The following is a 16,487-nucleotide window of genomic DNA, read 5'->3' as shown; positions in this document are numbered from 1 at the left end:
AAGCGTTTAATAAGATCTACCTGCCTGGAGTAGGAGCACAAAGCGCCATTTTAACAGATGGGCTGGGTGGTAGGAGTATGAGCTTTTTCCATTGTGTGGACTTAAACGCTACTTCGAGTTGTGTGGGTGTGCAAGACTGCTGTAATGGGTCTTTTCTTGGTTATCTCCTGCAAATAGGTGGTATAGAGGTACTGTTTTATAAGCAAACAACTGAAAAGTAAAGAAATGAGAATGACTCTTCATCCCAAGGGCTGGGGTTGCACAAACAAGCTCCATTCCCTGTTTATTTGTCATTTGAGGTTGAGGTTGTTGCACCTCAGAAGTGCTCCTTTTTATTTTCAGCCCTAGCATTTATCTTGGAAGTAAGAAGCTTATGTTGTTCCCAGGCAGAGCAGAGAGTTGAGCCTGTAGATCTGGATCCCACTCCTTTGCTTGGAGTTCCTATGGTTGCCCTCAGATGTTTGGAGTACAAGGGAGCTGTGTTTGCACTGAATCCTGTTTTCTTTTTTTTGTGGATTTTTCTCATGGTGTGACTTGGGGCATTCAGATGGCCTCAGATGTTTCTTGCTTTATCCTCCTGACAACTCTAAGATAATATTATTCTTTTCAGTGCTTCTTTTCAAAATGAGAAATTAAGATGTGGAGAACAAGTAATTTCCCTAGGGCCATGTAAGACTACCTGTGAGGCTATTATGAAATTATTTGAATGTTTGCTGCAGCTGATAGTGCTACCTGTGGTAGTGAGGGTCTGGCGCCCGGAAGATATCGCGTTGTATGGGAAGACAGGGTCCCCCTCCCGATAGCCAATAGCGTTCAGTGCCCAGGTTATATAAGGCTGTTTCTCCCGCCAATAAAGGCCTTTTGCCGTCCACCACATTGGTGTCAGCGAGCCGATGGACCGAGCGACCTGGGATTGGTCGCCGTGCCGTTCCCGAACCAGGTCGCCACGCCTACGATAGGCAACAATTGGTGCCGAAACCCAGGATTGTCGCCTGGACGGGTGAACGGCGGCCGGAGCGGCAGGACCAGCCCGGCGGGGAGGACGCTCCCGGACCAACAAGGAGGATGGAAGTCCTTGTGAAGGTCGTATCGCAGTTAGATAAGCAATGGGGTATCGATTGTAAGCCCAAAGATTTTACTCTCCCTATTGCGAGGCTTTAGCGAATTGGGGTCATTGACCAGCCGGTGGTTATTCTCCACCCCGAAGTGTGGGATAAGCGCACTAAAGCGTTAACTGAGGAGACGATGTCCTCGGGCTGTGGGAGAAGCCTGGAGTCGTGGGGGAGAGTCGCGCGGGCCCTGCGCAGGGCCATGCGGGAGCGGGAGAGCTGGAGGGCGGCAGAGAGCCGTTTGTTGGCCACCCCGGGACTGGGAGTCGGGGCGGCCACGCGGACTTTGCACCCCTCTGACGATGACGTGTCCTCTCAATCGAACCCCGACCTGCCCACAGAGGGACAGAAACGTGCTAAATCCTTCTGGGGTGGGTTAATCGAGGAGGCCAGGGCTGCCGCGGAGAAATCAGAGCCTGAGGAAGTTTGGGCTCGACCGCCCCCCTATGCGCCCCAAGATGGCGCCGAGCCAGGAGAGGGAGGGCGGGGGGAAGACGCCCTTGGCGGGAACATCGAGGAGGTGTTAGATAAAGGCGGTGGGAGCGACCGGGAAGGTGAGGGGAGCGTGAGTGAAGGGTGGAAAGCCAATCAGAGCGGCCGTCTGAAGAAAAGCCACTGTGGGGCGAACATCCCGCTGGACAGAGGGCGGGACGAACCAAGAGGGAGGGAACGGCCTGCCCGCAAGGGAGGCGGGCGGGGCCGGAGCCTAACAAAAAGGTACGAGAAACTGGAGGTGGCCGCTCAGTCGGGCTCTGACTCCGGATCAGACACTAGCTGCGACGAGTGGTTCGCAATTGACTTAAACTCAGAGGAGGAGGGAATGAATACGAACAGAGTTAAGAGCCGAAATATTCCCATCCAAATTAAAGAGAAACCGTGAGGGGGAGAAATCCCTCTTACAGACTGGAGGAAAATAAAGATTGCATGTGCTGACTGGGCCCCATCGGCCACACTAGTGTTCCCAGTCCGGGTGATGGATGGGGGACAGAGGGTCCACTTGCCAATAAACCCTAGGGATATACAAGCAATTGTTAAGGCAATTGCAGATAAAGGGCTTAACTCAGCTATGGTCTCCACCCTTATAGATGGTGTTTTTGGGGGAGATGATATGCTCCCATTTGACATAAAACAAACCTGTAGACTAATTTTTGACGGAGCAGGGATGATTGTTTTTAAACAAGAATGGGAAGATAATTGTGCAAGACAACTAGCTCAAGTAACTGGGGCGGATCACCCACTACATGGTTCCAGCCTGCAGCGGCTGATGGGTACAGACCCAACAATGATTACCCCCCAAGCACAGGCCCTGGGCCTCCAGGCCCATGAAGTTATGACAACTACTTGTGCGGCCAGGGATGCTATTTGCACAGCCTCTAAAGTTATTGTTAAGCCATTGCCATGGTCCACCATAAAACAAAATGGAAGTGAGAGCTTTACACAATTTGTAAATTGCCTCCAGGCAGCAGTCGACTCCTCGACCCTGCCTGCGGAAGCGAAAGGCCCGGTTGCCACCAAGGTGGCCCACAAGAACGCGCCGGCCACAGGCGGCGTGACCAGCCCGGCACGGTGGTGCTGCACAAGATCCACTGCTACTGGAAATCCATGGAGCTGCTGATCCGCAAGCTGCCCTTCCAGCGCCTGGTGTGTGAGATCACGCAGGACTTCAAGACCGACCTGCGCTTCCAGAGCCCAGCCGTAGGTGAGCGAGGCCTACCTAGTGAGGCTCTTCGAGGACATCCAGCTCACCTGGCGCATCCATGGGGAGTGCACCTGAGGCCACAGCCCATCCGCTTTTTTCTTCCGATTAACATCATGATGGTAGAGCACCAACAACTGTTATAAGAATGTGCTTGTTGAGAGCACCTTATGTTTTCTATTTGAGTTTTCTATTGAAGATTGTTGTATTCGAGTTTTCTATTGAAGATTGTTATATATTGTTATATTTTACCTAATTTAATTGTGCATAGGGAGGGGGGATATGTGGTAGTGAGGGTCTGGCGCCCGGAAGATATCGCGTTGTACGGGAAGACAGGGTCCCCCTCCCGATAGCCAATAGCGTTCAGTGCCCAGGTTATATAAGGCTGTTTCTCCCGCCAATAAAGGCCATTTGCCGTCCACCACATTGGTGTCAGCGAGCCGATGGACCGAGCGACCTGGGATTGGTCGCCGTGCCGTTCCCGAACCAGGTCGCCACGTCTACGATAGGCAACACTACCTTGAAGTAAATACCAGGAGATCAGGCTGTGCTGGGTCTCACAGCCCATTTGCTCTCCAGAACTGGTTGAGCTCCTAGCAGAAATATGCCTCCCGAGACCTTTTCCCCAAACAGGAGGTAGAGAGCCTTGTGTCTGAGCCACATGTGAATCATTAGGTTTTCATTTAAACACTGGAGTCTGGAAAAAATGTGAATGGGCCGTGGAAACCCGTGGGTCCAGGATTTATCCCTGTGGTACTGACTCTTAAACTCTAGGCACCTGCACTGATCACCACACAATGAAAGCAAACGAGAGGTAGTGTGTTATTGTTGATGCTAGCTCGTGTACTTGCATTAACCCTAATCATAGGCTCACTTAACAGTATAAGTCAGTCACGCTTCTGATTTCCTAAGGAAGCATAAAATATGCTAGAGCTGGGGCGTTTTCTTTGTTTTTGCATGTAATATCTGTCTTCTTCTGTAACGCAATATGGGTATGCTTCTTATTTCAGACTTGTGAATAAAGGCTTTCTTGTAATTTTTGTGGGTTTTTGTTTTTTGTTTTTTTTTTGAAAATGCATCTGCCACTAACCAAATGTGATCCTTTAAGGCTCTGCTTACCATTTGGAAACTCAAAAACAGAAAGCTGCCTGAGAAGACAAATTGATGCATAAACCTGGTGTTCACACTGATTCTTTTCAACCCTAAGCATAATTTACAAGTTTGTTCCTGTTGTAGTGTCTTTCTAATTAGAAATAACCAAAGGATTCAGATAACGTAATTGTAATTATTTACCTATGTAGTGGTGGCATTTGCAACAGTAAGTTTTTTCGGAATCTCACCAAGTATCACAAAAAGGGAAAATTATCATTAACTACTACTACTATAGTACTACTATCATTCTAAATATTTAGGGAGCAAGGAAGGAAGTTAATAAGTTAAAGATGTTGGCCCATGTTCAGTCTCTTTGTAATCACTCATTCAAGTCCATTCTTGTGGTATCTCTGCCACCTAGATTTTTTAGAATTAAGTTGGAGTTTCATCACTGTAGCGTTGACAGCAGGATGGATTTCTCTAATGGTAAAATATCAAATGACAAGATGAGTTTCTGTAGTCAGAATTTCAGTGGTGATGCATGCCAGCATGCTATTGCAAGTAAGCTCAGTTCAGTTGCAAACTAAAAAAAAAAAAAAAAGTTTATTTTTTTTTCTCTCCAGCAAGTGCTGTAATGGATCTTTTCTTGGTTATCTCCTGCAAATAGGTGGTATAGAGGTACTGTTTTATAAGCAAACAACTGAAATTGCCCGTAAGATTTTGATGTTGAGAGAATAGATTTGTTATACTCGTTTAAAGCCAGTGTTATTTTCTGAAAATAAGTTCTCATAGAGCAAATTTAAAGTGGCATGGATCCAATGGAAGGTACAACCAGTTCTTTGGATATAAACGTGTTAAACACCAGAAAGATTGTTTATTCCTCTCATGTCTTGCATGTTTTAAATCAAAGCTGAATGTCTTCTCCTTTACTTGTTAGTGTTTTGCTATACTTCGTGATGCTCAGGGGCTGTTTGGCATCTTCTTCTTATTCGCAGCTTCCTTTGATGGGGAGAAGCATGCCATCAATCTTCCTTCTGTAAACAGTGCATCGTTTGTCGTACGTTTCTTGGAGAAACTCTGCCACAGTCTTCAATGCGATAATCTTTTCAGTAGCCTGCCTTTCAGCCCCTACATGGGGTGTGCACATAGTCCCACGGAGTACGATAGGAACAAACCAGGTACTATCAAACAGCTGTTGTTTACAAGTACTGATATTTTTGATAAGTGTGGTTACTTTATGAAATTTAACATTTTAATCTGCTTTGCTATAACTTTAATTGATTGAAATGAATACTCTTCAGTTCTTAGAGGATTCGTTCCAGAGCACAGGTGTTGTGGCAGGTTGGGATAGCTCATACCACATGTGCAGAAATCATTTTGTTCTGCTAACTCTTTCTTGTGGTCAAGTAGGAAACATATGTATTGTACCACTGGGTTACTAAAAGAACAGACTCAAAACTTCACGTTTTGCCTGTTCAATTTATGTTTGAATCATAAAATAACCTTGGAGAAAGATGCTTACTACCTTATAAGAAGGGGCTTGCTCTGAGAGATGATTCAGTTCAGCCTATCCTACAACATTAAATACTCTTTTCTTCCTTCTTTGTTCACCTTGCTCAGTGGCGGCTCCAAAATTTTAAATTCTGCAGCATACAGTCTAGTAGAGAAGGTGGGTTTTGCAGCTGGCTGCTTGTGACATTTTATGTGAGTTTTGGTACTCTGGGGGTATATAGAGGGAGAGGGAAATAACATGCTCAGGGTCTCCCATCAAATGGCTTGCAGTGCTGGTATTACGAGTCCCGGTCCAAGGGTTATCAGCGCCATAGCTGAGAAAACTTTGACATCAGTGCAGTTTCAGTCTTAGAGGTGCTGCTTTAGAAAATAAAGTATTGTGGTGGTTTTGGTATTTCGGTTTTTATTTGTTTTGTTTTGTTTTTTTCCAGTAGAGAAATTGTATTTGTTTCATTTCATCAAATAAAAGTCATTTGCTTTAATACTTTTCAGGAAAGTAGCCTAAATTTGGAAATTTGGATGATGATAGTATAAACTAAGCTGTTACTTCAGCTTTTGAAGTTTGTATTGAATGACCGATTCTATGTGAAATGGATTTGTTACCTGGTGAATGACTTGATGTATGTTTTTGCTTTTGTACTTTGACTTTCCCTGTGAGCATTTTTATACCATAATAAATTGGTGATATCTTTCCTTTTCACAGCAAAAGAAGAAATACACGAAAACGGAAGTGTTAAACGATACTCTCAGGACTCTCCACCATACACAGCTCCCCTTTCCCCTAAGCTTCCGAGGAGTGATGCTCATCCATCTGAAGGTGATTACATTGTGTTGTAATACATATGAGGATTACGTATGATTTTGGTATTTTTAGTCAAAAGGACTGAGTATAGTGTATTTCTGTGGTATGTCTATAGCCCTTGACAGCTGAGAATGGAGATATTTATTGATCAGTGGCATGGATTTTGTGCTTATGGACGATCTACTGCAAGTTCAAGAAGTCTTTCTCCTAAACATGTCAGTCTTTTTTGTGAAATCACTCAGGCAGATAGGTGACATTTGAAGCTTCCTGTATGGCTATTTAGTAGAAAAACAATTCCCTTGAAATGGATTAGGAGATAAATTGGAAGCAACTCTAATAACTCTTGGTTTGGGCTAATGACTGTAAGAGCAAGGATGTGTTTTGATGGTACAGTTTAACTGAATGTATGGCTAGCTGCCCCTAGAAGTTGCTCTGCTCCTGCTCTCCTTGCCTCCTTGTCCGTGTAGTGCATCCCAAGCCTCCCTGCCGATGAGGTGACGAGCTGACCCAGTGAAGCACAGAAAACATTTTGGCAAAGCTAGGAGATATCTGCAGTTAGCTTCTCTGCACTGACTCATCGTGGGCTCAGATGAGCACAGGAATGGGTTGGATAAAATGCAGCCGTGGCAGGGACCAGAGCAGCAGAGCCTCTCTGTGCAGCTGACTCCAGGACAAGGAAAGCTTTTGCCTGTGCCATGGCTGAGGTGCAGTAGCTCGTGCCGATTTGTAGTCTGCCTCAGATGTGAAGTGAAGCGTGTCAGCTTAAACCTCACAGAGAGACTTAGGAAAGAGTGGTTTTACTCTGCTTTTGCTACTTGTCAAACCATGGTAACTTGTTGATGTGACTCATCCCATCTGATACTTTCTATTGCTGTGGTATATTTGCATAATATTTCCAAAGGCTTTTGAGATTAGTCATTTGTTTCTCTTTTTTTTTTTTTTTTTTTTTTGAGTTACTGGGGTTTTGTCATTTAGCCTCAGTGTGGGCAGAATAATCTTTTTCTATGGAGAGTCATAAGGCCACACTTAAATCAGAAGAGGATATCAAATTAAAATGTTAAAGCTTATTAAAAATGGTTCTTCTTACAATTTAATATAAACACAATGTATTCACTTCAATGATGTAACTACAACAAATATAAAAATTGTCAATGCAGAGCTTTCTCTGTCTTAAATAGACCCTGGTTTAGGTCTAGAACATCTCTGCAATTAAATCAGATATTTCTAGTAAGCAACTGCGTGAATAGCTGTAAAACACATAATTCTACCTAAATTAAGTTGTTTAAATTGGAGATAAACAGATGTCTTAGACCTGCTTCTCTTATAAGAAATCTCCCTGTAAGTAAGTCGGCACGCGTGTTGTACCCTGATGAGCATTTTGATCCTGGAACCCTTTTATAGATGAAGTTGATGTATTTCTTCAAATTCATTTTAATATCAAAAATGGCAGAATGTTACAGCTAAAGGGATCCATAGCACTTTCACCTAACTAGTGGCAGTGGATGCAAAGCCAACAATTTCTGCACAGGATTATTAGAAAAATGAGTAAGGAGTCATGCCTGTTTCCATTTGCCAGCAGTGTGACAAGCTTGTTTGCTGATGGCACACCCATCATCCTTTGTTTACTTTTATGGGTCTTAATCTGAATTAATTGGTCACAAAAGCCGGGAAATATTTAAATTCTCGTTATTCTTTAGAAACAGAGAGAATTATGTATGTATATACTACAGTATATAGTATGTACGCATGCATGCATACATGTTTTCATATATACGCTATACTTATGCTTTCATACATATTTTATACGTATATACATACATACATGTATGCATGGCTTTGCAGGTTTTTGCAGGGAAATTACATCATTTTCAAAAGAAGCAAGGATGTCAAAATAAAAATATCTCATGAAGATAGACTACAATGAACCCCTACAACAACTCAGTATGATGTCCCAGAAAGCTGACACAGATGAAAAAATGTTTGAAACCTGGCAGTTACTCAAAGAAACTGCTTCAAGATTGTGAATGAACTATCTGTCCGCACAGAAAAGATAAGGAGTGTAGTACAAGACTAGCCTAGCTGTCACAAACCAGTCCAGGAGCGCAGGCAGGAGGGAAGCAAGCAGAATGGAGAAGTTAGGTTGAGTAACTCTGCAAAACTACAACACTACAGACCAATTGTGAAGGTAACCAGCAATAGTGTGAGAAGCGATGGCTTCAAGCTGCACAGGGAAAGTTCAGGTTGGATATTAGGAAATGTTTCTTCTCAGAAGGAGTGGTGAGGAAGTGGCACAGGCTGCCCAGGGAGGTGGTAGAGTCACCATCCCCGGAGGTGTTCAAGAAATGTATGGATGTGGCATTGAGGAACATGGTTAGTGGGTATGGTGTGATGGGGGATAGTGGGATTTCCACACATTGGGGGAAAAGGTATGAAAAAAGGAATGTGTCATTCGGTACTGCTGGGTTGAGGTGGGTGGTAACATTGAGGCAGATAGGAACACATAGGAAACGGGGAAATATGAGGTATTCTGTAGGGAAAAAAGAAAAAAAAGAAAAAAGAGATGTGCGATTATGTGCAGAAGAGAACAGTCTGTGGTTATATGAGTCACAGTCAGACTGTACACAAGGTGACAATATCAAAGTGCCACAATGAGAATGTCATACCACTTAAAAGGATGCGAGAAGACAATCAGAGACTCCACATGAAGTAGCTGTCTCTACACAGCTGTGGAGAAGCTCGGTAGCAGTGGTCTGATGGTCTGCAGAAAGTATGTAGGGCTGAAGAGGGAGAATCCTCTTGTTTGTGTTGGAATCCTGAGTCCGTGCACTGTTCAGGAGCTTTTATGTTCATCCAGACGCTAGATTACAACAGAGCAATGTTGTGAGGATGCTGAGCGTGTCTTTTGTCAGCGTGCAGATGTGTTGCAGTTGCTCACCATCTCTTCCTGTGAGAAGCAAGGTGTTTGCTTTGCACTGTTGCGAGCACCTCAGAGTTTGAGCTGTCCTTCACATGGTGTGTACAAGTAGAAGGAAAGTCAGTTATCTTGTAGGAGTTGTTCTGCTTCCTAACACGTTTATTTGTCATACATTTAATGGTGGTGTTCTAATTGGGACACAAAAAACCCACTATGATCTTGATGATGTACTTCTCCTGAAGGCTAAGAGCCTGACAGTAATTAAGTCATAGTTGCATAAATTTTACCTTTCTGGCTTTATAGTTTAGTTGTATTCTTGTGTATGAGAAAGTAAAACAAAGTCTCCATTATAACATATGCAGGTAGTGTATGTTTGCGTTTAAGCAATAATTAACTAATGAGGTGATAGAATGTGGAAGCAGCAAGAGGGAAGCATTTGCTTATGAGAATGGGGGTGAGAGGAGAGAGTTCTTAATGCTGTAATACATCTATGAAATGCCCTACAAATACTGTGATTAAGAACAGCAAGCAAATTTGCTTTTTCATCAGTGGAAAATAAATCTATAGTGAGATCTGCCTTCATTCGGTTATGCAGACAGCTTTATTTTTGGTCTCGAATTTTCCAATATGGGTTATTCTGTTCCTTGAAACTGTAGAAGCTTACAGTTGTCTGTGACTTCTGCAAATGTTACGGTCAGTTAAGCAGGAGGAAAATGTTTTGATTGGAAGAATCCTGCTGAAATTTCAAACTCAACACTTCTGTGTTTGTTGTAGCAATAAAATGTAAGAACTTCATTCTTAGGTGCCAGGTGGGTGCTCTGTGCTGTGTGTGCATTCTTTGTCAGTAGGGCAAAAAATACATGTGTAAACGTGCTCTAGTCTGTTTTCTTGTGAGGTTGAATGGCTGCCTTTAATAATTAGAACTGTACTGAATTTTTGTAATAGTCAGGATTGAGTTAGAAGATCGCTTTCTGACAGAATCTGCTTACAAAGATACTCTGTGTGTTTTATAAAGGCAAGCTGACGTTCTTAAAAGAAGAAATCTTTTACAGCGTGCAAGTTCTTTAAGATATGGTGATGCATTGTGGTTTAACCCAGCCGATCACTGAGCGTCACGTGGCTGTTCATTCACTGCCCCCATCTCAGTGAGATGGAGAGGAGAAATGAGGGAAAAAATGAGATAGAGAAAAAGAAAAGCATAATAATTATGGCATGTATATCTACATATACACACACATACTTGTAATCTAGATTTATAACAACGGATGCACAAGCAATTGCTCATCTCCTCTTGAGGTCTTGAAACAGTAAACGTTCGGTGCAGAAAGTCTATACCAAATTAACTTGAAAAACTGATGCTTTCCAGCTTCAGGTGAGACAATTATTCATTGATCTTTTGTACATTTCAAGTGTGCAAAAACTCACCTCTGGAAGACTGATATTTGTAGATAAAATTGATATGGCTTACTGGGCTCTGTTAGTGGCTCTTAGATGTAGTAAATTTGATGTTGTTAATGATCTTCTGCATATGGAAGTTCTACTTCTGCTGAATTTACCTGTCATTAACAGCTTGCTGCATTGTGAAATCATTAAATAGCAGCCTTTAACATATTTAACTCTGGTTTTTGAAAAGCTGAACTTCCTAATTGGGACTCATACATGTATGAACCCTTGGTGTCTGGTGCTGACTTGAGAATAAAACTTCAGTTATTACTTACAGGGCCTGCCTTACAGCATAAGATCACATGGCAGTGCCTTCTGCTTTCAGTATTTTACCAGTGCTGTGGTACAACCGGGTCTGGTTAATACCTGTTCAGATACAAGACAGAGTAAGGAAAATGTGTTTATTATTTCAGATCAGCCCTTTTTTACAAGGCATCGATTGCATACTTGGTGGTGAATGTTGGGTTCTATTGCAGATGTGATGCCATCCATGCAGTAATGGATGGAAATACATTAAAGGAGCAGCATAACAATTTATTTCACAGGGCAAAGGTCAAGAGAGTGCTGATTCCATATTACAAATCTAACAAAACTGAAGTGGCAGAAGCATTCTTTGAAGGCTTAAGCAGATGAGGGATGTTCAGTTTTCTGTTACAAAACCTAAATCAGAGAGCATTGAAATCTGTTGAATTTTGGAATAGTTGAGAGTAAGAATGTGAATTCTGTTTGTAAATTGTGATAAGTGTGCTGTTTTCCCTTTCCACCCTCCTTGCTCAGCTTCATTTTTGGGGCAAAAGTTCTAATTCATCAGTGTCGTTGAATTGCTGCACTTAACAGCGCTGACTGTGGTAATACAAGAATAATCACTTATGACTACATGGAGGCAGGAGAACACAGATAAACTAAGACTATAGCTATAACTTAATAACTTGTGAAATTTGTAGGTCCCTGTGTTCTTGCAGACAATACTTGAAAGAATTTTCAGTGTTGAGTGGAAGCAATCTGAAACTGGGTTGCACCAGTGTTCCAGTAGCTCTGTGCTTCACACGAGCTGCTGCAGGTAGGGGATCCTACAGCTCTTTGCTGGTTTCTTAGGTGTCCTGGCCTTTTCTCTTGACATCAGTGTGAAATTCTCTATAGGTTTTTGAAACAACCAATGTGTTTTGTGGCATCTGGACAACGAATTCAATATTTTAAGAAAGAGGTGTTTTGAGCATGTAATTGTTACTCAGTCATTTTGAATTAGCTGTTGTGACTACTGGTTAGCTAAGGCACTGTGGCTTTTAGCTTACATTCCATAAAATTATACTTTTTTTTTTTTATTAGCTTAGGCTAGTAGCTCTTAAATCCTGCAGTAACTTCTATAATCAACAGCCTTAGTCTGCTAGTTTTTAAAGTATCACCCAGCAATTTCTGTGTAAGGACAACGAACTCAAAATGGAGCAAAAATCATCTTTATTCTCTAACCTGTCCTGCATCTGCCTTCAAAAAAGAATCCTCAAGCAATTCTAGATAAGGATTCACAGCTGAAATTGCTTAGCTCATGGGAGGTTTCTCACATGCTGCATTGTGAGAATACTACATACTACATTGACCTTCAGTACTAACGTGGTTTGGACAGACTAATATACTATGGGCAGGTGATCTTGTGTGGATATTCTTACTGGTGGAGAGCATCTGCCTTAGCATGATTTTTCTATTGTCCGAGGACTGTAGAAGCTGTGTGCACTTAGAATCCTTTCATCAGCACTCAGATGATGCCATAAGTAGATCATATCCTATTGTGAACAGGATGAAAAAGGTTGAGGCTACTTAAACTTGAGGAACTCTGAGAAAAAGAGGTCTTGTTTTAATCTGTTTTTATAGGTTACATCTCTGGTGGTGATGGCACAGTGTTCTCTGACTTCTACTCCATGTTGTTTTCTCATGGCTTTTTCATAGAATCATAGAATGGCTTGGGTTGAAAAGGATGGTTCATATAAGAAATGGTGTTGCCAGCAGGAGCAGGGAGGTGCTCATTGCTTTCTTCTCAGCTCTGGTGAGGCCGTACCTCAAGTGCTGTGTTCAGTTTTGGGCCCCTCACTGCAGGAAAGACATCAAGGCACTGGAGCGTGTCCAGAGAAGGGCAACTAAACTGGTGAGGGGTCTGGGGCAGAGGCCTTATGGGGAGCAGCTGAAGGAACTGGAATTGTTAAGTCTGCAGCAGAGGAGGCTCAGGGGAGACCTTATTGCTCTCTACAGTTCCTGAAAGGAGGTTGTGGTGAGGTGGGGATTGATTTTTCTCCCAGATAGCAGTGATAGGAGGAGGGGGAATGACTTCAGGATTGGATTGGATATTAGGAAAAACAACTTCTTGGAAGGAGTGGTTGTGGCAGTGGCGCAGGCTACCCAGTGAGGCAGTGGAGTTACCGTCCCTGGAGGTGTTTAAGAAACATGTCATTGTGGCATTGAGGGACGTGATACTCTGTGTGTTTTATAAAGGCAAGCTGACGTTCTTAAAAGAAGAAATCTTTTACAGCGTGCAAGTTCTTTAAGATATGGTGATGCATTGTGGTTTAACCCAGCAGATCACTGAGCGTCACGTGGCTGTTCATTCACTGCCCCCATCTCAGTGAGATGGAGAGGAGAAATGAGGGAAAAAATGAGATAGACACAGCCTGGCTGTTGGACTGCGGTGTGCTGCTCATCACTTTGGGATTACAAATTACTCAGCTGAGCAAGCATAACACACTGTATTCCCAAAATATGCTCTTTCCTCGTTCTGGAGGAGACAGTAAGAAATGGCTGGCTAGCCTCACCACACTTATGCATTCGTGTAGAGGGTAGACAATTCTTCTGGCTTACAGCTTAGTATTTACATTTTGTTTTCATGCTACATTTCTCCTGTTCCCTCCTTTTTCCTCTCAACTCGACCGCTGGCATTTTGCAGCATGACAACAGACAACTGGTCCCCTGGAGAGTCCCTTGTGCAGAGAGGCTTCAGGAATGCCAGGCTTCAGATCAAAAGCTCTAACTTCCTACCTGCATTGTTGTTCTCTGTGTTAAGGATGGAGACCTTTCTGTTTCCCAGTGTTAAGATGCATAGGCAATCTCTGACAAGTAATACATCACTGCTTCAGTGTTTGACCCTTTCCACCTCGTCTCATTCACAGCAGTGCCAAACCTTGGCAGTCTATCTCTTACGTTTGTGGTGATTCTATCCAGTGCTGTGTTGTCAAATAATTTCTCTTTCCAAACCTATTTTCTCGTCTTAGATCTATAAAGAGCACAGAAATTTTCTTTACCATGCCATAGACTTTAGAAGAAAAGAACTACAATTCTTAGTAGGTGTTGTGGAGAAGTTGGGCACTACTGTTCTTTGGAATAGTGTGTGTATTTTGATTGCTTACTATATAATTTGTTAATGTACTATTTAGTAAATATCCTCCTTATCCATCCATTACACTTTTATTGCATTGCACTTCTAAATCGAAGCTTTCCCTGGCAGCTTGGCAGATTTTTTTTTTTTCTTTGCTGCAGATCAGTGTTAGATACAAACTCTGTCCACATGATTATCCGGGTCTCTGTTACCTTAACCACCTTGACTAATCTCTTATATTCCTATTTTTTTTTATTCAGGGTAGAAAATGACGATGTAATATGTTCTCGTGCAAGAATAAATGGCGAAGGAAGAGGTGAAGAATTTTTTGCCAATTAATTGCTTCTTTTATTTCCATGTATTTTCATAACACATCAGAAGTGCCTTTCTAGCATACACCTCTTTTCTAGACCCCAGCCCAAACTAAATTGCAACATTTTCTTTTTTCTCAGCTGGGAGACACTGACTGATTTCTACATCCTTGTGCTATAAAATCTGTCTGTGTGGTATATAATAGGCTGCAAATAAGGTTGGCTTGGGAAAGAAGAAAGTTTTGCAAACTCAAGTGACTCAACTATATTGGTTTATTTGATACCTTGCATAGAGCATCAGTTTCTGAAAGTGTTTATGTAAGAATTTCAACCTCTTTGAGACAAGCTGGGAGAAAATCTAGATGCTCTGTAAAGTTGACAGCTAAATCTGAATCAGAATTGGTATAACAATGTATGCACAGTCCAAATAATTTATTGGAATTGTGGTAAACCCAGGTAATGGGAAGAATGTATGTGGGAAAGTAATCCAAATACCTCTTCTGTGATTCCTAAAATTTAGAAGGGTCATGAATTGATTATATATAGCTCATTGCTTTCCTGCTCCTTTTCAACTGTAAGTGGGTTCCTTTTCAAGTCATTTGTCTTCCCCTCCGTTGCTGAAGTAGCTGTAAACGCAGGCAGTTTCTGATCATCCCTTCCCAGGCTTCATCATCTTTGCAGTGTGTAGTACTTCTGTAATGAGGAGCTACATGCACTCAATAGTATGATAAATGATAATGGAAAGGTTTGGCATACTACTTAAACAACATTAAATACTTTATTTTTTTTTCTCAAAACAGAAAAAAATCTTACCAGAGCAACTGACTACTGCACCACCTTCTCCTCTTTCTTCTCCTGATGGGGACAGTGGCACTACGCAGATACTTAAAGATGGAATTAGTTTGTCTGGTGCAACTGCAGCAGTTATATCCACAGGTAAAAGAAAAAAAATAATGATATTTTTAGTGTGAAATGACTTCAATTTCAAGAAAATTAGTAGTGTCTTCTTATGGAAATGTGCTGCGAACTTACTCACCTACTACGTTTTTTTAAAAAGATGTTTGTAGGTGCCAGTGTTACTTTGTAGAACTGGTATTTTGATGCCTGCATTAAAACAAGAAGTGCTGGGGCACAGAGACTTTGAACACATCTGCTAAACCTGTCAGTTTTGCTCTGTCTGAAGGAGGAAACTGTACAATTGTTTCATTTCTGTCTCATTCTCTGATGTATGAAATGGGATTTGATGTAGCTAAAAGCTCGTATGATATTTTGCTTTCATGCACGCTTGACTTTAATAACACAAAATGGAGATTTTGTCTCTCTTCAGTGTTCTATTAAAAAAGCAAGTCCATTTAAACCAAGTAAAAGCAATCAGGGGAAATATCTCCCTTATTTTTAAACAAGCAAACTTAAGAGAAAATGTAATGAAATGTATCTTAAAAAGCATTGGCAAAACAAAAATAAGCCACTTAATGAGCTGGCTTGTTGAGGGGCTTGTAACTCTGTAATGAAACAATTTGTAGGTTGTCAATTGAAAGCTCAGATCTTTCTAAAAAAGCCCATAAGTTATGTTAAATGTCAAAAGTATCCCAAACAAAACTAAAAACTGTTTTTACAATAGAAGTTGTCAGGCTCTTCTCCATTCCAACTTCAATGATGGATGAGGGGAAAATACCTATGTGTTTCCTAGGAAAATAAACCTTTCAGCTGTTATTGAGGTCAGACAGAAGATGTCATGAAAGCTCTTTTTGCTGATTTGTATCTTTGTTTATTCATACAAAGCGGCTTCCTCCAATTTGCAGACATCAGAGACTAAGCAGATAGGCATGAAGACACAAGATCAGTGAAGCACTTCATAGAAATGTTTCATTTTTAAAATCTATGCTTCTAACTAAGCCAGAATGGTACTACAGCTGAGAAAATGCAGCAGTCTTTTCTATTACGTATCACTTAGATTGTCTGCTTAGTCACCACAGATTTAACCTGTACTAATGTCTTTGTGCATTCCTGGTCATGTGATAGTCAAGACCAAAAAGAAGAAAGAAAAACCCTTCAGTTACAGCTTTTCTCCATATTTTTCTGCCTTGTTGTTCCTTTTGAAAGATAGTTTTTCATTGTCTCTGTTTTCAGTAGTCCTATTTGATTACTTTCATGATAAGCCTTAAACCACTTTGCACAGTTTCCAGGTAAGTACTGTTCTTTTGTTTAGCACTGAAAGTCAAACTGTAGTGTGGAAATCATACATGCATG

General features: G+C 41.7%; 2 protein-coding genes across 2 annotated transcripts in view; both read left to right on the top strand.

Annotated features, from left to right (window-relative positions):
* The window catches only part of LOC149915080 (uncharacterized), a 59,585-nt gene that overhangs the window by 1,252 nt on the left and 41,846 nt on the right, over positions 1-16,487 (top strand). The window contains exons 2-3 of the mRNA XM_090123777.1: positions 4,893-5,075; positions 6,113-6,226. Coding sequence (XP_089979903.1) covers positions 5,030-5,075; positions 6,113-6,226 — 160 coding nt within the window. The 5' untranslated portion in view covers positions 4,893-5,029. The remainder of the gene's footprint in view (positions 1-4,892; positions 5,076-6,112; positions 6,227-16,487) is intronic.
* On the top strand, positions 470-4,881 carry LOC149915081 (uncharacterized). Its single transcript, XM_090123778.1, has one exon. It carries the CDS (start codon positions 1,246-1,248, stop codon positions 1,987-1,989), a length of 744 nt encoding a protein of 247 aa, XP_089979904.1. The 5' UTR covers positions 470-1,245; the 3' UTR covers positions 1,990-4,881.

Source organism: Phasianus colchicus, chromosome 24 (genome assembly GCF_987193195.1).
Source record: "Phasianus colchicus chromosome 24, bPhaCol1.hap1.1, whole genome shotgun sequence".
NCBI classification, from domain to species: domain Eukaryota; kingdom Metazoa; phylum Chordata; class Aves; order Galliformes; family Phasianidae; genus Phasianus; species Phasianus colchicus.
The sequence above is the reverse complement of the archived record's forward strand: the minus strand, read 5'-3'. Positions and strand labels throughout refer to the sequence as shown.